Source organism: Vanacampus margaritifer, chromosome 8 (genome assembly GCF_051991255.1).
Source record: "Vanacampus margaritifer isolate UIUO_Vmar chromosome 8, RoL_Vmar_1.0, whole genome shotgun sequence".
Classification (NCBI taxonomy): Eukaryota; Metazoa; Chordata; class Actinopteri; order Syngnathiformes; family Syngnathidae; genus Vanacampus; species Vanacampus margaritifer.
Window position 1 is genome coordinate 6,510,051 of NC_135439.1, and position 21,962 is coordinate 6,532,012.

At 40.2% G+C, this 21,962-nt stretch overlaps 2 protein-coding genes across 2 annotated transcripts in view; one reads left to right on the forward strand and one right to left on the reverse strand.

Moving 5' to 3' along the window:
* Nucleotides 1–14,962, reverse strand: part of LOC144056896 (A-type voltage-gated potassium channel KCND3-like) — a 78,592-nt gene extending 63,630 nt beyond the window's left edge. The window contains exons 1-3 of the mRNA XM_077574023.1: nucleotides 14,938–14,962; nucleotides 4,187–4,231; nucleotides 1,759–1,843 (exon numbers count right to left, since the gene is read on the reverse strand). The gene's annotated coding sequence lies outside the window, so the exon portion shown is untranslated. The remainder of the gene's footprint in view (nucleotides 1–1,758; nucleotides 1,844–4,186; nucleotides 4,232–14,937) is intronic.
* On the forward strand, nucleotides 6,989–19,735 carry LOC144056897 (CTTNBP2 N-terminal-like protein). Its single transcript, XM_077574024.1, has 7 exons — nucleotides 6,989–7,133; nucleotides 10,803–10,907; nucleotides 15,892–16,119; nucleotides 17,172–17,279; nucleotides 17,973–18,161; nucleotides 18,245–18,415; nucleotides 18,483–19,735. The coding sequence occupies exons 1-7, from the start codon at nucleotides 7,128–7,130 to the stop codon at nucleotides 19,296–19,298; spliced, it is 1,623 nt and encodes a 540-aa protein (XP_077430150.1). The 5' UTR covers nucleotides 6,989–7,127; the 3' UTR covers nucleotides 19,299–19,735.
* Nucleotides 19,736–21,962: the final 2,227 nt, after the last annotated feature.

Genomic DNA, 21,962 nt, shown 5'->3' on the forward strand with positions numbered 1-21,962 from the left:
GAGACAAAAATGTACTTCACGTAAAAACTGGACTAAAATATGGACATTTTAGTTCATAAAAAAAAAACAAGATGAAAATGATATGATTTTGTAAAATCTTGTCTGCTAATCTGTCACTGTGACACATTCCCTTTCAAATCTGCAGCTAGCGAGTGCAACATGCACAAACAGATGGGACAGACAGGAGGTGGATTCACAGTGAACGGTTCAAAAAAAAAAAGAAGAGTAAATTATTATTATTAATGTAACATCAATCAACAGCTATAACGTTCCAACATTTATGCTAATCCAACCGCTAACTAATGCTGGCTAACTTACTAGCTCATAGCATGCAGCCATGGTAGCCACTTGTTGATATACTGTAATTGTGTGTCAAGTTGTTTTTCATTAAAAAGATTAGAGACAATTTCATGTGAAATGGTTTTAGATCTGAAATGTTCAACATTATCTGCTGACAAGATATATACAAGGGTAAAATATAACGATCCAACATTTATGCTAATCCAACCGCTAACTAATGCTGGCTAACTTACTAGCTCATTGCATGGAGCCATGGTAGCCACTTGTTGATATACTGTAATTGTGTGTCAAGTTGTTTTTCATTAAAAAGGTTAGAGACAATTTCATGTGAAATGGTTTTAGATCTGAAATGTTCAACATTATCTGCTGGCAAAATATATACAAGGGTAAAATATAACGATCCAACATTTATGCTAATCCAACCGCTAACTAATGCTGGCTAACTTACTAGCTCATTGCATGGAGCCATGGTAGCCACTTGTTGATATACTGTAATTGTGTGTCAAGTTGTTTTTCATTAAAAAGGTTAGAGACAATTTCATGTGAAATAGTTTTAGATCTGAAATGTTCAACATTATCTACTGACAAAATATATACAAGGGTAAAATATAACGATCCAACATTTATGCTAATCCAACCGCTAACTAATGCTGGCTAACTTACTAGCTCATAGCATGCAGCCATGGTAGCCACTTGTTGATATACTGTAATTGTGTGTCAAGTTGTTCTTCATTAAAAAGGTGAGAGAAAATTTTATGTGAAATAGCTTTAGATCTGAAATGTTCAACATTATCTGCTGACAAAATATATACAGGGGTAAAATGATTTCCCTCACTAAAACTAGACTAAAACGACAATTGTTGTCGCCTAAAACTAGATGAGTAAAATTTAGTTTTCTTAGACTAAAATAAAGACTAAAATGTTAGATTTATAGTCCACTAAATAAAAACGGGATGCGGTTGACTGACTATGTTAAAAACTAACAAGCGGGATTGAAAGAGAGACTACGTTTAAAAATGGCGAATAAAATTAACACTAGTGTGTATGAGTATTTACATCATCAAAGAAGGTAACTATAACACACTCGACATGAACTAAGAGTGTTATATTAAAAAAAAGTTGCCCTTTTCAACAATATTAAAATAATGCTGAATTAGCTATTTTGGGTTCTTGTTAGTAGCAAAGCACACCACTTTGAAGAAAAACACATTAAAAACACGTTAAATCCCAGGCAAGTCCTCAAGAGGCATCTTTAGCATGCAACGTCCGCGCGGCTGGAGAGATGAAAATTAAAACTACAATTTAAAAAAAAAAAAAAAAAAAAGCCTTGCTGAAGATGAGCACAATGGCCCAGATCTAGCGGTAGAGACCTTGGAGACCTCTTGCAGTCGTTCTCCAAATTGCTTCTCATGCTGCGTCATCAGACTGTAAATACGCGCTGATGAGACGCTCGGTTACCTGGCACGCTCGCTTCCGTTGATGTCATCAGGCGAAGGACGCAATGTCCACACAATTTTCTTTCATCAGGCACAGGTCGGCGGTCCTACAAGAGATGCCAGATGAGGTCAGTAATGACATTTGCGGGGATATTTTATTGGTCATTTTAAGTTTGAACGTAATTTAACGAGTGCTGTAAGACAATGTTCTCGTCAACGTGGAGGGCAAATGATTCTATTCTTGCCATTAAGAAGGTAATATTTTTACAAGTGTACTTTTCTTATCCTCCATTCTGACAAGTTTTTTTTTTAAATGTGCCATGTGAGCAACAGGTGACAATGGAGGATGTAGTGTGCCTTTTGGCTATTATCTTCCCTGCAAACCTGAACAGGATAAATGGATGTATTAGCAACATTGCCTATGAAATGAATGTATCAAATGTATTAGAGATAATGGTCAACAAATAATCAAGCACACTCCATCCTTGAGTATAGAGGGACTCGATTAAGTCATTAAATCCAATTTTCATTCATTTTGGCCACCATTATATCTCATTCGTCACAGTCGTTTTTCTTTATAACGAGGCTTTCATTTCCAGCCGCATCACATTTGAGCGAAGCGTGACAGACTACCATCAAAATACAGAAATGTTTCGTTTTGTACAATTTCCACCTGATATAAAGTACTCGAGTACTCCTCTCTGTTTGGCCGCTCTGTTCCGTTTCATGCATTTTCGTGAATTCCCTTTAATCCAGTTACAGTCAAAGGCACTGTTTTCCCCCCTATAGCTGCAATTTGTCTGTCATTTTACAGCTTCTACTGATGAAAAGAAGGAATGCAGGGCTTATCCTGGGGATTTTTTGTTTTCAGTCCAAGACTGAATTTCTACACACACAGGGCACTTCAGCGTGCCTGATCAACCCTATGAATCAGTTGGTCTGACGCAGAATCATATTAAAGCTTCGAGGAACTTGGCATGTAATTGTGATCATGCACAGAATGGTGCATAACTATGCAAATGAAAACCTCAAAGTATAAAGAATAGTTCCATTCTTTTGCCCCTAGACTGTAGCGGTATAACTCACTTGGGTCAAGAGCGGATTGACAGAAGCAATTGTCCTCATTATCCATAGTTGAAATGCACACCGCGCGCTTGTTGCATGCGAGGTCGACGTAAGGAATTATAATCCTGAAGAGTGTGGAAACCATTATGTGATTAAAGTACCTCATCATTTTACTATCGGCTGCTATAAATTCTGGATGGTCGCCCACTTGAACGCGTCACTTTGACCACCTTTGTTACGGTGGGACTATTTGAGACAATAATTTCAGTTTGATTTTAGAGCTGTATTGCTCTATTTTTTTTTTTCTGTCACGTTGTCCTTTTGTACGTTTATGACGGATCAACATAGGCCAAGAACATAGAAGGACATGTATTGTGGTGCGTGCCAAGTAAGGAAGATGAGGTTAAGTGTTTGTTACAGTTGTTTTATATTGTGCTCAGCAAAGCTCTGTTAAAGGTGACTTTTTTTTTGTCACAGTTTATAGTCTTCTCAAACTTTTGGGGTTCAGGAGATAAAAAAATAAAATAAAATTCAGGCAAGTAAACATATGCTATAATGACATTAAAAAGTTGACAATTTTGGGGTTGGGATTGCAATATTCCGACACAAAAAATACATATATTTTCTTAGGTACCAGTAATGTTATGACAATAAAATTGTATTTCTACAAACAAGACATTTGTCTAAGGTGCCTTCATATTTCTGATGTCAAATAATGTCAAATACCATGTCTAACCCTCAATACCATGAGAATTAACAAAAAAAGTTGTCTATTTTGAAAGGGAAAAAAATCACGTTATGATAAATTCCTAAAAAAAAAAAAACATACTCACACTCACCCACATACAAAAATAAAAATAAAAAATAAAAAAGAGCAATGATGATGACATGTCAAATCGGTAAAATTACCGAATGAACAATACTGAGCTCTCCAGGAAAAACAAAAAAAACAAAAAAAACATTGTAATATAAGGATAATATTTTTTTCCCCCACGGTAGGTCAGAATATGAAAGTAAAATTTTAACAAGCTAAAATTTAATTTTAAAAATACATGATTTATTTTCATACTCATACTAAAAATAGGACACCATTTGCCTAGCCCAAAGCGTAACTGCAGCATCCCAACTGTGGAAAGTTAGCAGCTCATGCGTGCGGTGTCCTACGCTAGCTAACACCACAGGCTAATGCTAGCACAATGCCACATGTCCGCTACGGCGCGGGGACGCGCATGACGTCACCCTCCACCCCAAAACCCCTCCCCAAAGAAACTGTGGAGTGTGCAGGGTCCGCTGATAGGTGCAGTCAGAGTAAAACAGTCAGGGCTCGTCGTACTCATTTGGGCATTGGTGGAGCGTGCATGATGTAGAAAAAGCTTTAATATTACCTTTTTAAACGGCGCAATGCAGGCATGTCAGATTTATGTGATGATCTGTCAATCATATCAGAGGACAAACATCAATAACAATAAAATTATGAGTTAGTTGATTTGTGTGTGTGTGTGTGGGGGGGGGGGGTGCAAAAAAATCGTTTTAGCATTTAATGGTTTGGTTTGTTGTTAAACGCCAGATCTTTTATACAGGCATAGAGAAATGCATTATGAAAAATGAAAGTTTGGCTATATTTAAGATGACGTAGAAAGTGTATAGCCCCACTGATGAATATTTGTGGGCCCCGCCATCATTTAAGTTGCCCATTCTTGTTCTAATTATTTCAAAGGAGTGCTTCAAGACCAACATGGCCATTAGCAAAACAAATTCAATTTACACTCTTTTCTCAGCTGGAAGTCAGGTGAGTAGACCGCAGAGATATCACCGACAGATTGATTGACTGGCCCGGGATATTGCAGGAAATATAAAAAATAATAAAATAGGAAATATACACATGCATCATGTGTACAGGGAATCCGATGGCAAAAAGGAAAAGGAGGAAGAAAAAGACAGATATGAAGCAATAGACTGAAAGCGAGTGGATGCATGCCAGCCAAGAGAGGCTGATAACCGTCTCAGATGAGGTCCCGGATTGTAGTCCACCGCAGACGCTATATTTACCACTCTTGTCTGATTCTATATGTGCCACCACCGCGGCGGCGATGCTGCCTTCTCCGTATTACGTCTGGCGTGCGAGATTGGTGCACCAGGTGTGAAATTGAGATGAAATATTGATTTGGAATACTTTCCCTTAAACTGGGAAACGGCACAGGGAAGTGAGAAGGGATTTATGCATCAGATTACTCCGTGGAGCGGCAGATGTTTGGCTTGAATGTAAATTGATCCGGTTTTAAGGGAATTTTAGTTCTGGGTGGCAGATTGAATCGCTTGTACTATCAAGACAATTTATTTTTCTCTTTTTGCTCAATAAAGTTGTCATTTTAGAAGTTAAGGTTTTTATACTGAGCTTCAAAATGTTCTTTGCATAAATGAATATTAAGAGTGGAAAAACCTATTAAAGTGAGTCATGGTTTTGATTTAAAAAGCTCGTTTACAAACGAGTTTCCTCCAAACGTAGACTTTGGTCTTACTACTTGCAGACACTGGAATTAAATCATATTTCCCCACTAAAAGTGAATTTTCATATCATCAATTCTGCAACATTTCTAGGAAATCACACTCTCATCATTGTTGAGCTTTTTTTAAGAACATGCCTACAGGCTCATATGGTTCTTGCTTACCCGGGTGCCATGTTGGTAACCTCCGCTGTCGACAAACTCACATCTATGGGTAATGTAGAAGTCTGCAATAAACACACTATGGCTGTTTGGGAAATTTGAGAGGAAGCTGGCAACAGGTAAACTCCATACAGAAAGGCCACAGTTGAGATTTGAACCCAGAACCTCAGAGCTGTGAGCCAATAAGCATCTAACTCACTCTACTGTCTATCATCTGCAATTTTTCTGCAGCCTTTTCAATGATTGTTAGTTACTATGCACCGTCTATTTCCATTAGGAACGTTCATGTTCTCTCTGCGACTCTGACTGAGAACTTGTAAGCGTTGCCCTCTACTGGCAACTTTGGAGTCTCCCTCAACTCTTGTGTTGCTCTCAATTGACTTGTTCAAATCTAAGCTGAACAAATGATGTTGTCGCACCGCATCAGCGGCTCAGCTGCATAATAGCACCAACATAATAACAGATGTCAAATCCAAGCGCTCAACCCCTCTGTAACTCTATGATTTCCCAGGTGAGATCACAAACTCTCTTTTTTTTTCTTCAGATGACTTCAGGCTGGATGTTGTGTCACAAGTATTTTAATAGACTATTCTGCAATAATTAGACATTCAGGCGTGGCTGACATTTGGCTCATTAGATTTATACACCATGCCATTTTTCTTTAAACATTACATCATCCATCCGTCTCCTTTATTATTATTCTTATTATTATTTTTAAAGATCCCCATTAGACTTGTGGGTGAACTGTAGCCTATCCCAGCTGACTTTTGGATAGAGAAGCAAGTTACACCCTGTACTGGTTGCCAGTCAATCTTAAGGCACATCCAAATTGGCCTTTTTCTATGTGACTTGTCCTGAATTGGGTCCTGGTTTAACTAGAGGCAATCCCGTCTGACTTTTTGGTGAGAGAAGCCAGTCAGTCATGGGGGACATGCAGGCAATCAATCACACTCACATTCACGCCAAGTGGCAATTTAGTTGTTATTAATGACCTCAAATGTATGCTTTTGGAATGTGGGAGGAAGTTGGAGCAAAGTCCACACTTAGAGGACTTGAGCTGAGATTCAAACCCGCAACCTCTCCGCTGCGAGGCAGATTTGCCAACCACTATCCCATAACACTGCTCATTGTAGTGTATTTTAGAATGAATACTTCATCGTACAGAAATTACACATGCATACATTTAAATGTGTCGATTTTTGGATTGGATTTGGATCTGATGAGTGCAGATGTACCTAATGTTGTGACCGGTGGGTTTTCGATACAGTGCCATTTGAAGTTCCCGCTTTTGTTCCAAAAAACACGTACTATGTACTCAAATGTTTGAATACTTTTCGTCAGATTTCCAAATAGTCGCCTGAAACATTAAAAGTTTATTTCTTATTAAATCTCCGAGGAGCTCAAGAATGTCAAACAAAGAACTCCAACCAAATCCAAAGGGGCTGGGTGTCATTGTCCCCGCCCATTTTCCTTTATCTCATTTCTCATTGGTTACTTCTCACTCCTGGGTTTCTCCTATTTGCTAGCACGGCTGCCAGTTAAACGACACTTCCATCCAACTCCAGGGTTCCGCTCGCTTCGGAACCAAGACGACTGAAATCAGGGAGAAAAGGAGGAGAAAAGTTCATGTCGGACTTTTTAAAGGAGCTCTAAGGACCACATGAAGGTAAATCGATGTTAAAATGTCGCGGCAGGGGACAAGCGCGAATGTTTTATCGCATGTTCGCTTCGTTTCTTTCGTTAGAAAGACTTTTAAAAATGTGTCGAATTTGTTAAGTTGGGCAACGAGGCAGGCGGAAACCGTTTGTCTGTCTTTTCAGCACATTTCCTCCGATAAAGCCGATTCAAACAACAAAAAGTTTCATTTGATTGTTTGTCTTGAAAATGCGGACGCCGCAAAATATGTGTTGTTTCTCCCTGTGGACGTTAACAAGTAGCCGTGAGAGAGTATAAGTCAATTATATTCTCTAAATCCAATTGGAGCAAGCAGACATCTGCCGAGGCCTGCTGCACATAAACAACAACAAATAATAACACAAATGTATTAAATAAAACACAATTTCTCGTTCATTACTTATTACAAAGTTACAATTGAAACGGCATCCAGACCTCTGCCAAGGCTAAACATTCCTTTTTTTTTTCTTCATGAGGATCAAATAACTAAAATACCCCCCAAAATTATTTAAAAGTAGTGAAAATAATAAGGAATTATATTATTTTAACACAAAAGAAAGAAAATAGAACATAGCTGCCTTGGCTGAGGTCATCACAACCGTGTTTTGTTTTGGTAGATCATAAAACTCACCAGGAGGTGATTATGCCCGGATTATGCAACTTTTCCTGAATGTGCCAAATGTAGAGGGTAACACGGAGGTGATGACGGTTCGTAAATTGAGAGGTTCTGGGTTTGGATTTTTAGAGTTTGCAAAAAGTGCACAGAAGTGAATGTGAATGGTTGGTTGTCATCCTCTAAGATTGACCGGCGACCAGTCCAGGGTGTACCCCCACTTCCCTTCTTTAGCTGCATCACATCGTGCTCATGTACAGGCAAAGCTTCTGCGTGTGTTGTCAGTGACCCGGCCTCAAACAAACCCCCGATTAAAAGATTAAGGGGTCACTTGGTGGAGGCTTGTCGGGCGGAAGTGAAAGCGGAGAGTGTGCGGCAATATTTGGTTTGATCTGTTTTAAAGAAAATCACAAGTTGGTCTGCCATGATCAGGGAGGCCAGTGAAATTAGCAAACAGGGCCTATAAAAGGCAAAGCCAAAGGGCCAACGCGCAAGCTGTCGTTTAATTAGCATTTCGCCTTGCGGTTCAGCTTGAGTGATGGCGAGAACACTGCGGGCCTTCTTTTGCCTTTACGGTGCAAAAGACGACCCGCAGACGGAGTGTCACTCATCGTTTTAAAGCAACTTTATGCAGTCATCCGAGCTTAAACTAACAGCCGGCTAATCATCTCCATGCTATGCTGGCTTGTAATTAGGAGCAGCTCTGTCATTGCCATGCTGGTCATGGATTGCTCAGAAAATGGGTGGGCCGGCCGGGACACGTCACCCCGAGTGATCGGCTTAATTGTGTTTCTGAAAATTTGGGGATGAAAAAAAAATATAGAAAATGAAAAAAAAAAATAGGGGGGGATTGGCCATGTCATTACATACAGTAAATAAATTTAAAAAAAATAAGAAGATAAGATTTTTTTTGGAGAGGAAAATAAAACTATGGTGTTAAACAAGAAACATTAAAAAATGTTGAAAAGAGTTTTTGTAGATGCAAAAATAAAATACTGTACACTCAAATACATTTAATTTTCAGGTATACTGTGAATAATTTAGAACATGTTTTAGGCAAGTTTTGAGTGTACACATTTATTTGATGTTTGAAAAAAAAATGGGGTGTTATGCTATGTGTTAAATCAGATTTTTCCAGCTTTTATATTAAGGGGTAAAAAATTTCAGAAAAAAATTCAGAAAATTTGGAGCTCGACAAAAATGTATATAAAAATATTTTATAAATTTTGATCGAGAATATTTTTGGGACAAAAAGAAAAAAAATGATATTTTCAGATATATTTTTTTATGTTTTAGAATTAGTGCGAATAAAATGTCAAAAAAGAAAATGAATCTGAAAATATTTAAACAAAAAGACAATGTTTCAGAAAATGTGACAATATTGAAGAAATTCTTTAAAAACAAGTAATTTTTCGATAGAATGTTTTTTTTTAAGTTTAAGATTAAATGGACAAAAATCTTTTTTTTTTTTTAAATGTTCGCATTGTAGACAAAAATACTTCAGAAAATGTTCGGACTATAAGAAAATGTTTCAAAAAATTTGATGATATTGAAGAAATTCCGATGTAAATGTTTACTATTTTTTCCATTTTTTTTCTTTTATTTTAGAATTAGGGGATTAAAAAATGAAAATGTTTAATAAAATTTTGTCCGCCCAAAAATATTTGTATGGGTATTTTTTAGGTGAAAAAATATTCCGAAACTATTTCCTGATACCATTTGTGCCCTTTTGTTTTGACATCACAATAAAAAGACCAAATTGTTCAAGTTTGGCGATTGCACCGTTGGGTCTCCTTTTACAGCCAAGCCGTTCGTCCGTTGTCGTTATAAAATATGCCTGGGAAATCTTGCAGCTTTCGTCTGAAGCGAGTCCGGTTGTGTGTTACAGGTGTCAGGTCGTTGTCAGTGGAGAAGACGCAGCTTTTGTACTCTTTAGGGGGATGGCGAGGGTGGGGGGAGGGTGGGGGAATGTCAGCCCGCACATGTTTGACGGTCTTGGAAGCGTGACGGGACATTTGCTCCGCAGAAGCAACACAGCTGTGAGATGACAGCGCGGCCGCGCTACAAAGAGACCACACGGCGTTTTTCACACACGCACGCAAAATTGTGACTGTAACCATTATGAATGGGCCGGAGAAACCAAAACGATGTGATTTACAGTATTTTCTCATACAGTGGTTGAGGGGCGTTTATTTACACTGCTGCACGTCGTGCCAGCAGGCATCTGGTTTGGGGCAAGTTGGAGGCCCGCCATAACACATTGTTCATTTAATATTTAATAACGTGTTTTTGGTTTCACCTGGCAAGTGCGTGTTGTGAAAACGGCGCTAATGGCATATTTGACGGTAATAACAGCCACATAATGGCGCCACCTGTTATTTCGTTTTCCCCACAAGAGTAGGAGAGAGCGTCTATTGGTGGCGTGGCGTGTATTTATTCAAGTGGATGACGCGTCTGGCAATTAATGCAATGCAATCTATTAGAACTGTGCATCGTATTTTCTCAGAAAATGTCTGCCGTGGCGTCTATTTGAGCGGAGCACAGAAAGCAACAGAACGGGATTTACAGTATTTTGTCATGTGGTTATTTGACTGCACAGAGGTCAAATGTCAGATGAGAGGGAGGCCGTTTTTTTTTATGCAAATAAGTGTTCATTATAATATTAAATACTAGCCATGAGGAGGATAACAACAATCCTCTTTCCTTTGGGGTAAGAGGAATGCATCGATTTGAGGTGCGGTGTTTATTTATTCGAGTGAATGTGAAGCGGCGACAATTGAGGGGATTCACAGTATTTTCTCATTTAGTGGTTTGGGGCGTTTATTTACTCAGCTGCACAGTGTCAGACATCACTTATGGCTAAGGTGTTTATTAATTGGGAGGCATTTTATTTGTGTTGTATTTCATGTGTTTGTCCCACATTGGTTAAAAGCTCTACTTTTGTGTGTGTGTTTTAAGAGGTGTTATGTTTCTTATAAAACAGGAGTATTTTCCCCATCCTTTTAAAAGTATGAGACAAAGCTGAAGTGTCTTTTCCTGTCTTCACAGTCCAAGCTGGACATGGAGAGTTTGAGCAAGCAGGAGGTGCTGATGCTTTTCAGCATCCTGGAGGGAGAGCTGGAAGCCCGAGACATGGTCATTGATGCTCTCAAGGTACGTCTGCCTCGAAAAATCGGTTTTAGATTTCACCGAACCGTATCGCTTTCGGGTTATACCGATTTATACCCGGTGCGCGTCTTATAAAAAAAAAGACCATTTGTATCTTAATTTATTGAATGCAACATGATTCAAAGACGGGCCATTTAAAAGTAGAACAATTGGATTCACTTCAATGCAATGAGATTACGATTTTATTCGATATGGCACGGCTCAATTTGAGAATGTATCATGCAATGGATTTCTTGTCATTTCACATATGAATTACTTTAAATATGGCATTTCCTTCCCTAACAACAAAATAGGATGCGCAATTTTTCAATGGCTAGCGGCCACGTGAGTTGTTTTTACTTTGGCGAGCGCCAGTTCAAGTTGAACCCGTGCGCTTTTAATCGTCCCGTTTCAAAGGCTTTGAATGCTTCTTTAAATACGTTCCAACACTCGCGTCCGGTTTATGCTCAGCCCGAGCCAAGACAATTACGCTAAGTAGCTGAATAAACTGCCCCCACTTCCTGCTGCTCCCATGCATCGCGATGTCAAGCTTGTCGAATCGAACCTGTGTGTGTGTGTGTGTGTGTCCTTTGGGATTTTGTCTCATAACCGCATAAATCCTCCTTCTTATGAGCTTTAATGGGGGAAGGTGGGCCGGCCGAATGCGATGAAGCTTCTGTCATGTTTGACGCGTAGCGGCCCGCCCTGACCTGGCTGTGTCTTACTTGACACGGGATTAATGCGGAGTTTCAATTAAAGGATTCTCGGGTTATTTCCCACAGTTCTTCGCTGCGCTGTAGGCCCGCTCGCTCGCATACTTAAGAGTTTTGTTACCTAATAAAAAGGAGCAAGAGAGTGAGAGCGATGGAATTTCCACAAAATAGTGCCCACACCTCTGCGGAAACGTTTACTCTGATGCGCCGCGCTCTGCGAAAGTGTTTTGAGCGCTCCAGAGGCCTCATGCAAAAGCGTCCCGTGTTATGTCTAGACCTCCAGAACCGCATTCCTGTCTCCCTCCCCGGGACGTGGCCATCTAAGGCAAGAAGAGATCCAGCGCGCCGGGTGTCCGATGACGCCAAGCCAGCACATAAACATCAGCCAAACTGTTAACCCATTCAGGTTCAAGCTGGCATCAATGCGCCACTGTTGACTCTACGGAGGGTTCGAATCACTCGCAAGAAAAGCTCTCTTGAGAAAAAGTAGTCACCACTTAGCCTGAGGCGTGTCATGAGTTTGGAGTTGGAGCTTTACTAGAATCTGGTTTCAACCTCTGCCAAAGCCCATTGATTTTTTTGAAATATTAAATATGGCTGCGATATGTCATAAAGGGAAAAGGAAGGTTGTCTGGGAACGGGTTCTTAACTCATTCACTGCCACGGCTATAAACGTCACAAATTCATTTGAACTATTTCTATTAGTTTCATATTTTTTTCCACTTTTATTAACAAGAGTATGAAAACCTTTAGAACAGATATGAAATTTGTGATTTATCGCGAGTTAACTACTGAAGTCATACGATTAAAAACTTTAATCGCCTGATGCCTTAAATTTTATATAAATATTTTTTTTAATTCATTCACTCCCATTGACGTCAACAATTCATTTGAACTATTTCTATTAGCTTAACATTTTTTCCCCGCTTTTGTTAACAAGAGTATGAAAACCTAGAATTTTTTATTGTACATTTAGAACCGATATAAAATTTGTGATTAATCGTGAGTTAACTAGTGAAGTCATGCGATTAAAAACTTTAATCGCCTGATGCCTTACATTTTTTATATACATATTTTTTAATTCATTCACTGCCATTGACGTCAACAATTCATTTGAACTATTTCTATTAGCTTAACATTTTTTTCCCCACTTTTGTTAACAAGAGTATGAAAACCTAGAATTGTTCTTATTGTACATTTAGAACAGATATGAAATTTGTGATTTATCGCGAGTTAACTACTGAAGTCATACGATTAAAAACTTTAATCGCCTGATGCCTTAAATTTTTTATATACATATTTTTTATTCATTCACTGCCATTGATGTCAACAATTCATTTGAACTATTTCTATTAGCTTAACATTTTTTCCCCGCTTTTGTTAACAAGAGTATGAAAACCTAGAATTTTTTATTGTACATTTAGAACCGATATAAAATTTGTGATTAATCGTGAGTTAACTAGTGAAGTCATGCGATTAAAAACTTTAATCGCCTGATGCCTTACATTTTTTGTACACATATTTTTTAATTCATTCACTGCCATTGACGTCAACAATTCATTTGAACTATTTCTATTAGCTTAACATTTTTTCCCCACTTTTGTTAACAAGAGTATGAAAACCTAGAATTTTTTATTGTACATTTAGAACCGATATAAAAATTTGTGATTAATTGTGAGTTAACTAGTGAAGTCATGCGATTAAAAACTTTAATCGCCTGATGCCTTACATTTTTTATATACTGTACATATTTTTTAATTCATTCACTGCCATTAACGTCAACAATTCATTTGAACTATTTCTATTAGCTTAACATTTTTTCCCCACTTTTGTTAACAAGAGTATGAAAACCTAGAATTTTTTATTGTACATTTAGAACCGATATAAAATTTGTGATTAATCGTGAGTTAACTCGTGAAGTCATGCGATTAATTACAATTAAAAAATGTAATCGCCTCTTGCCCCAAATTTTCTAATAATCTTTTTTTTTTTAATGAATTTATGGCAGTGAATGAGTTAATAGCTTCTTTTACTATGTGCCACCGAGAAGCGACATCATCCGTCGACAGACAATAAAAACAGCAACACCGCACGTGTGTGTTATGGAGCAGTATTGATTTCAGGATTTTGGATTCACCTTGTCTTCTCTATTTTATTTCCCCTCTACAGAATTGATATTTGCGTGACGATAAAAAAAGGAGAACACAAACTTCCTGCCCTTTTTTTTTTGTGCGCCACGAAGGAATGCTTGGCGCTCTTTGTGCTCACACTGATGATTATCAGGAGAACAACATCAGCCCAAGTTCTTCTTTCAGGCCGTCCCACACACACACGTCTGTTGAAAGCCACGTAGGTCGTGTGCAAAATGTAATCCACAAATCACCATAATGACAAAGGCTTCTTTCAGATGTTCTCGTCTTTGAATGTGAAAAAGATAAAGAGTACAATCGGGTTAATGGAATTGTGCATTAAGATTTCATATTGCACATCTATCGACGGAATTGTAAAACTATTGCTGCATTTTCTTTCCCCTTTTCATGAGTCACTCTTGCAGCTGCTCGCCTTTGAAAGGGAAGTTGTTCGGGTTTTTTTTTTCTTTCTTTCTCCTGGCAACGCTAGTCTTTGGCCCACAAATCTTCAGTAGCCACTGGGAGGGAATATTGGACTCATTTTGTGCAAAATCCCAAACACGCATATGAAATTTCACATGGCAGCTATTGCTACGAGCGATCCAGTGATGAATTGCTGCAAAGCCGTCCATTAAACTGCACTGAGGTTCAATATATAGTCGGCAAAAGTAGTAGTCGATTCCTTGTGAGGTTCCAAGAGCAGATGCACAGAATGCAGTAAGTAGCGTGTCAGCTGCTACCACTCTTTATTGCGCAGTCAATTCAAGTACGTTTTTGATGTCAAGGTTCAGATTGGTTTGTCCATGACATGTCATACTTTTCTTTTTTTCAAATACATGATTTTTTTTAAAAATATTTATGACAGTTTCTTGAGTAGCAGTTGAGCAGACTAACGGAAACGCGTGCAGACTAAACATCGATTTTCTCACTTTTTTTTTCTTTTTTTTACCCAAACCCGACCGCCGCAGTGATGAACACCGACTAAGTGTGTCCTTGTGCAACACAAGCACCCAGAATGGAAAGTCTGATCTAAGCTTTTTTGCTAAAGTGACACATAAGCACACTGACGGGAACGAGAACGGGATGCGGGATGCGTTTGCAGAATAACACTTGTAAATTAGTCATTACCTTTTTTTTTTTTTTTTAAAGTGGCCTTCTTGACTAATTGAACGAGAAAAAAAATGATGCACTCACCCTTAACTTTGACCAATCTGTAAAAAAAAAAAAAAATGGGGCAGGACTGCTCCTCAGCACCACATTTTTTCAATCACCTAAAAAAGACAAAGGAAAAGTAATCGTCAAGATCCGTATATGGTTCGATTTTTAAGGCGTGAATAGCAAAAATCTGCAATTGCCTATAAAGGCCACAAGAGGGTGACAAAACTGCTTTTGTCAAATTGAAGCACTCAACACACATCAATTGTTTCTTTGGCACCAGAATGGCGCCAAAGCAATAAATATTGTTAGGCCTAAGTCCAAAAAACAGTGAATCGAAAAGTTTGTCAGTGACTAATGGAGATAGAAAATAAGCAAATGCATAACCACAAATATGCAGGGTCCACTGTTGACATGTGGCAAAAGTGCGAGGCAATTACATTTCCTGTCTTGCGTTGAAATTGACACTCGATTATTTGGCTTTCCTGTCTGCTTCGTGCCGAGAGGCCTTACGGTTATTTTTCAAACAAACGTATGTTTTCAGTTAGTGCTTTTAGATTTATTTCTGACAAGAAACAATAAAGTTGCCAAACTATTCCGAGGTAGCATTAAAAGAACGCCACCAGCCAGATCCATAACTTCAGACGCGCCACCCACCGTCCTGACGACGGCGTGCACTTATCTAATAATCTGGCTATCAGTCGTCCGGCGCCCTGTCGTCACTCTACCAAATAGGACGGCGTTCTCTCTAATCTCTTGATCCTCTTTTGTTGAACCTCCCCAGACTCGCTCGCCCGTCCTTTTCACACCACGAAGCGTCTTGGCGCTGCGTCACTTGCCCTAAGACATCCCCTCTGGCTCTGGGCCCGGAAACAGGCCCTCGCCATCTGCCGCTTCTTCCACGTGTCACCGCTGCTCTTTCAGCCACATGCGACACAACGAACCGCGGCCTCCCACAAAGTACCGCGTCGTCAACTCTTCTGTCATCAACAGGCGCAGCGCAAAGACTTCTTCGTGCAGGAGCGCTACGGCCGCTACGACCTCAGCGATCCCTTCCTGGCCCTGCAGAGGGACGGCGAGGCGGTGGGGGCCCAGCGGGGCCAGGACCACCCGGCCACCTCCAACCCGCTGGTGGTGCTCAAGCTGGTGGTGAGCCACTGCAGGAGGATGCAGGAGAAGATGCTGGCCCAGCTGGCGGCAGCAGAGAGCAGGCACAGAACGGTGGGTTTGTGTGGATGAACAGTACGGCAAAACAAGGGAATGATACCGGCAGCTTTTTAACCCTGGAGAACCCACGGGGTCAAATTTGGCCCCTATAAATTCTGCTACTCAAATAACAAAGACCTTTTTTTTTTCTTTACAAATTTAACTTCAAAAGTCCAGAGTGCCACTTCTGACCCCTGCATGGGGCCATCTAGTGGATGAATATTGCACTTACATGAGCCAGAGTGGTGGTGACAAGATGGCTGGCAACATCCTGTTTTGTTGAGCTGGAAATCAATCCAAACAAAACCATCTTCTCAGCAAACCATCAGATGGTAAAATTGTGTTTTTTTTTTGTTAATCTATTTCATATCATGTTGCAGAATGCCTAGGAGTATGTTTTATATATAGATTTGGATAAATTAGCAACTCTGAGCTAGTTAAAAAAAAAGGGCTAAAATTGAAAAAACATATTTTGGTGTTCAGTGAACTTATAGCAGTCATTTAATGTATAATTTATAATTTTACAAAGAAGAAAAGGGTTCTTGGGTTCTCCAGGATTAAAGGGGGAAGTCAACGTTACACATTTTTTTTTGATAGTAATATGTTATATGTGAGCTCACTAGTCTAAACATGACATTCTGAATAATACTACATTTGTGGAATATGAGCGATGCAGCAAAATCCAGCCGTTTTTTATCCATCATCAGGGGGCGGCCATTTTGCCACTTGCAGTTGCTCAGGTCTCAGGTAACCAATCACAGCTCCGCTTCAGAAAACAGGTGAGCTGTGATTGGTGGTTGCCTGACCCCCCTGAGCTGCCTTCAGATATTGATAACAACTGCTGGATTTGGCTGCTTAACCCCCACATATTCTACTAGCGCAATATTAACCAAAATACTGTATTTAGACTAGTGGGGCAGCATAGAACATATTGTCAAGAACATTTTTTGGGGGGGGGTCTGCAGTCTTGGCGTAAAAGTCCAAGAAGCACAGTCACACTGAGTCCGTTCGGGGTGGTCTTACGGCAGTTTGTCTAGCCTAGTTGATCTTGGTCTCCTGTTTTTTAGGTGATCATGGATCTGGAGGAGGAGAAGAGGAAACACGCCGAGGACACGGCCGAGGGCGACGACGTCACCTACATCCTGGAGAAGGAGCGCGAACGCTTACAACAGCAGGTGCGATCTTCCCCGCGTCGCCGGCAAATATCGTCCTGTCCGTCTTAAAAGGAAACACTTTTTTCCCCCCCCTTGTTTAAAACCATCTTTAAAGCTTTCTGACGTTCTTCTGTCAAAATACCTACAAAAATAATCTCACATTAAATCATAATCACAATAATAGATTATTTTTCAAAGCTCGTTTAAACACTGAATATGCCCTCCAAAAATACATTTGCAAGTCGAAAGTTGCAAAGGCGGGGAGTTGCAACAAAGCAAGTTGCCGACTTTCTGGCTATGTCAGGTGACTTCAAATATCCCTATTTAGAAAAAAAACAACAACTAGAAACTAATCGTGGCTCATTTTGTAGTGTTATTCGAGACTCTGAGACTCCTCTCACTAGGCACGCTGACGTGCGTGACTACCAGGGCTTTTCCCTGCTAGGCCTGGGGTTCTGGGGTGTCTGAGACTCCCAGAGAGAGTAATACTGACCCATCCAGACTGCAAATTAATGTCACTTGCTCAAAAAGTGGCTATTTAACTGTATGTATCCAGATAAGGAAAGACTGACATGCTTATTTAATTTCACATTTGATGGGTGGACAGAGATGCCACTACAGTATTTGTATCAAAGCAATTAAAGTCAATTGACCATCATTTGTCCCCTTCATCAAGTTGGATCATGACGTGAGGTGACTCTTGTGTCCCCGCAGCTGGAATTTGAGCGTGGCCAGGTGCGGCGCTCGGAAAAAGAACAACGCCGCGTCACGGATCAGCTGGAGGAGGAGCGAGCGCAGCACAAGCAGCTCTCCTGCGCCCTGGCCAAAGAATGCAAGTGGGCCAGCGCCAGAGCCCTGGAGGAGGGCCACCGCCTCACCGAGGCCGGCCGCAAGCTGGACAAGGTTTTTCGCCGTTTCTGATATTCCTTGTAGGGCCCAAACTTTTGAAACCGATCTGGATTTCACTTTTACGGTTGATCGCTCAGGAGCGGGAGGCCTGCCAAGCGCTGAAGGAGGAGCTGGAGGAGGAGAAGAGGCGAGCGCTGAGGATGGAGGCCAGGGTGGAGGAGCAGCTGGCCGAGTTCGATACGGAGCGAGAGCAGCTCCGCTCGCGACTCAAGAAGGAGGAGGCGCAGTGCGCCAGGCTGCAGCAGCAGGTGGGTTGCATGATGCAGAACGCCAAAAGACAAAAAAACGTTTAACGTCGTTGTTGTCTGTTTGGAGGTGGAGGAGCTTCAGAGGAAGCTGAGTGATGTCAGCGAGGTGGCAGAAGTTCAACAGGAAGGTGAGCAGTGGGCAACAAAGGTTCCTTCAACAAAGAAGATGGCAGAAGCCAAACTGGAACACAACGAGGACGAAGGTCAAAGGGCCGCGGGTACAAAAGTCAACGGGCACCATTTTGCGACAGAGGCCGACGAGATTCCTAATGGCGGACCCCCAAACGGGTCCGCAGGTCAGCAGACTTTGAGTTCCTCCCCTTGCACGTCCCCCGTCCCAACCAAACTTGCCAACGCCCCGGCGGGTGGCAAGTCTTCCTACCAGACTGGAATTAACCAGCGTTTCCACGCAGCCCGCCACAAGTTCCAAACGGCTCCCCCTGAACCCGAGCCCACCCAGCCGTCCCCCGGCAGCTCCCCACCTCCACCTCTGGCCGAGTCCAGTAAGCAGATGGCCCGTAGCACCGTCACTCAAGTCCTGTCCCGCTTCACCACTACGCAGCAGGCACCCAAACTTTCCGCGGCCAACCACTCCCCCTTCGGGACCGACTACCGCTGCCTGGCGGCCCCCTTGTCCCCCGTGGCGGGCCGGGCGGCGGCCCCGCCACAGGGGGTCCGCTCGCCTACGATCCCCAGGGCGGACAGGGGAAACCCTCCACCCATCCCGCCCAAGAAACCTGGCTTGGCTCAAGCCCCGCCCTCGCCAGCTGCCGTCCCGAGGTCGGGTAGCCATTTTAACGACGGCCCCCTTTCGGGCAGCTGCGGCCTAACGTCCACGCAAGATGGCGTCAAAGAACTGGATGTGGTGCTGTCGTCTAATTAACATCTAACACTGTTGCCAGATTTTTGTATTTATTATGGCTCCATAGAAATATGGTTCGGCTCACATGGTCATTGAAAGAGCAAAAACATTGTAAGTTCGATTAGTATCTGCTATAATGTATTATTTGTACTCATATTCTTAATATTCAGTCTTTAATCGTCACTTTTGTCTTATTATGAAACTGTATAGTTTATTTTTTTTCTGGAAAGGTTCTTTACCGACCATATCATAGAAATATAGTTTTATACAATAATGTATAATGTACATAATGGTTATGATGAAGATCATATTGATATTATACACGGTCACAAGCACGGTACAATTATGTATTTTTTTTTAATAGATTAATATTACAGCAAAGTTGCTATTTTGTGCACTCATATCACATTCCTCTTCTGTATGTGCTGGAAGATTAAATAAATGAAACACAACAATGATGTGTAGTTCAATTGTGGTCAACATGTAAAAATGTTTTTAAAAGGCTGTTGCTAGGAAATAATATGCACTTCACATTAAATCATAACAGTCTTTCATACATATGAAAGCACTTTTAGAGAATACAAAAAAAGACAAATCATATTATAATTAATGTATTGGAATGACTTATGTAATATTTTTCTATGTACAAATATAAATGTTAAAAATACTGTACCTAATATGAAAAGCTTGGGTATACATTTTAGCTGCACCTCTAAAGAATCTCCTCTAGGAGTCACTGTTGGATTTAGTCACGAGACATTTTTGAGGCAGCCCTCAACAATGAGCTCTCCAACCACTTACCCAAATAAGGGTCACGGCTCAATAGAAGCCAATCACAGGGCACACAGACAAACAACCAATCAAAATAATAGACATTGAGAGTCTTCAATAAAGCTAACGTATGTTTTTAAAATGTGGGAGGAAGCCGGATTGCCCAAACAGAACCATGCTGCCCGACACATATTTATCTGCATAATTCAAATTAAGTGATTTAATTATGGTATGGTTCGGTTATTGATATAATTTAATTTGACGGCTATAGACGTCAAAAATTCATTTGAACTATTTCTATTAGTTTAACATTTTTTTCTATTTTTGTTAACAAGAGCATGAAAACCTAGATTTTTTTTTTAAAACAGATACATTTTTGATTAATTGTGAGTTAACTAGTGAAGTCATGGAATTAATTACGATTAAAAATTTTAACCGCCTAATGCCCCGAATTTTTAATAATCTTTAAATCGCGTCAAGCGATTACATTTTTTTAATTGTAATTAATCCCATGACTTCAATAGTTAACTCACAATAAATCACACATTTTATATTTGTTCTAAATATACAATTAAAACAAATTGTTTTCTAGGTTTCCATACTCTTGTTAACAAAAGTGGAAAAAAAAAGTTTAACTAATAGAAATAGTTCAAATGATTTTTTTTACGTCTGTAGCCGTCAATGGCAGTGAATGAGTTAAAATTGTATGCAAGAGGGTGTGCACACTTTTGTAACCACATTTCAGTTATTTATTTTTATTTCCCCTCTCAAATAGTTTTTGTATTTTCAATGCGATACAAAGTTTTTAACATATTTATGGTGGGAAAAGTTTTGAAATTGAGATTTATCTTGGTCATTGTTTTTTATATCACAAAACCCTGCCTGTTGAACAGGGGTGTGTAGACCTTTTTTTTAATCCACTGTAGAAGAATTCCCTGTGCACTCATGGGAAGCACTGATATAAATAAAGAAGACTGTCGCTGTCACCATTTTGCTTTATGACTTTGCACAATGGCCACCCTACAATGAAGATACATGATAACATGGCGGTAGAGTTCAAGGAGGGAGGGGGGGGTCATTACCGTCCTCCCCTCCGCCGTCTGACATTCCCAGCATCCGACGGGTCTCCCTCCGCCCCACAAATTTAGCTCGGGGCCATGAGAGCAGCCCAGAATAGGTGCTCGGGACCCCCCGCCCGCCTCTGGGAGCCCCTGGAAAAGCGCAGCTGGCGAACGGGCGGAATGAACCAACTATGACGTCATGACATCACGCAACGCAGTGTGAACAGAAAAACTGGGATTACATTTTTTTGGTACATTTTTTAAAAGTTATTTTGAACAATAAGTCTTGAAGGTTGCCAAAACAAACTGTACTTAGCCTACCCCCAAATAAAAAAAAGCATAAGTCCTCTTCGCCAGTAGTTGCCACTTGACTGCAACGGACACGTCAGCAAATCATCATGTGAATTTGAAAGATTTTTTGGGGGGTAACAATTACTTGCATTGTTAATTAAAATTTGATATATCAAAAGTACTAATGTGGTATCGGTACTTGGTATCGGTGAGCTTGGTACTCAAGAGTGAAAAATCATTATCAGTCAGAGAAATGAGACTCACGGGAGTATGAAAAATGCTAAAAAAAAATACAATAATAATTCATGATAAATTCAGCTTTGACCTCTCATGATTGTCATGTTAAATCATTGCATTTTGATTAATATTAATTTTCATACTACAATGTTGTTATTTTGTTTCGTCCCATTACATTAAAAACAAATATTACAGTATTACTTTTGATTTTGGAATTTTAGTTTGTAAATATTATTTGGATTAATTACTTTTTTATTCTCCATTGAGAAGGCAGAAAGACATACAAATAGATTCCGTACAGTGGTCCCTATAAAGTTAATAAGTG

Excerpts from the sequence above, each read along its gene's own strand:
- LOC144056897 (XM_077574024.1), top strand. Across the intron at positions 10,908-15,891 it reads TGGTCATTGATGCTCTCAAG|GCGCAGCGCAAAGACTTCTT; the intron begins GTACGTCTGCCT and ends TGTCATCAACAG. Across the intron at positions 18,162-18,244 it reads CCGGCCGCAAGCTGGACAAG|GAGCGGGAGGCCTGCCAAGC; the intron begins GTTTTTCGCCGT and ends TTGATCGCTCAG.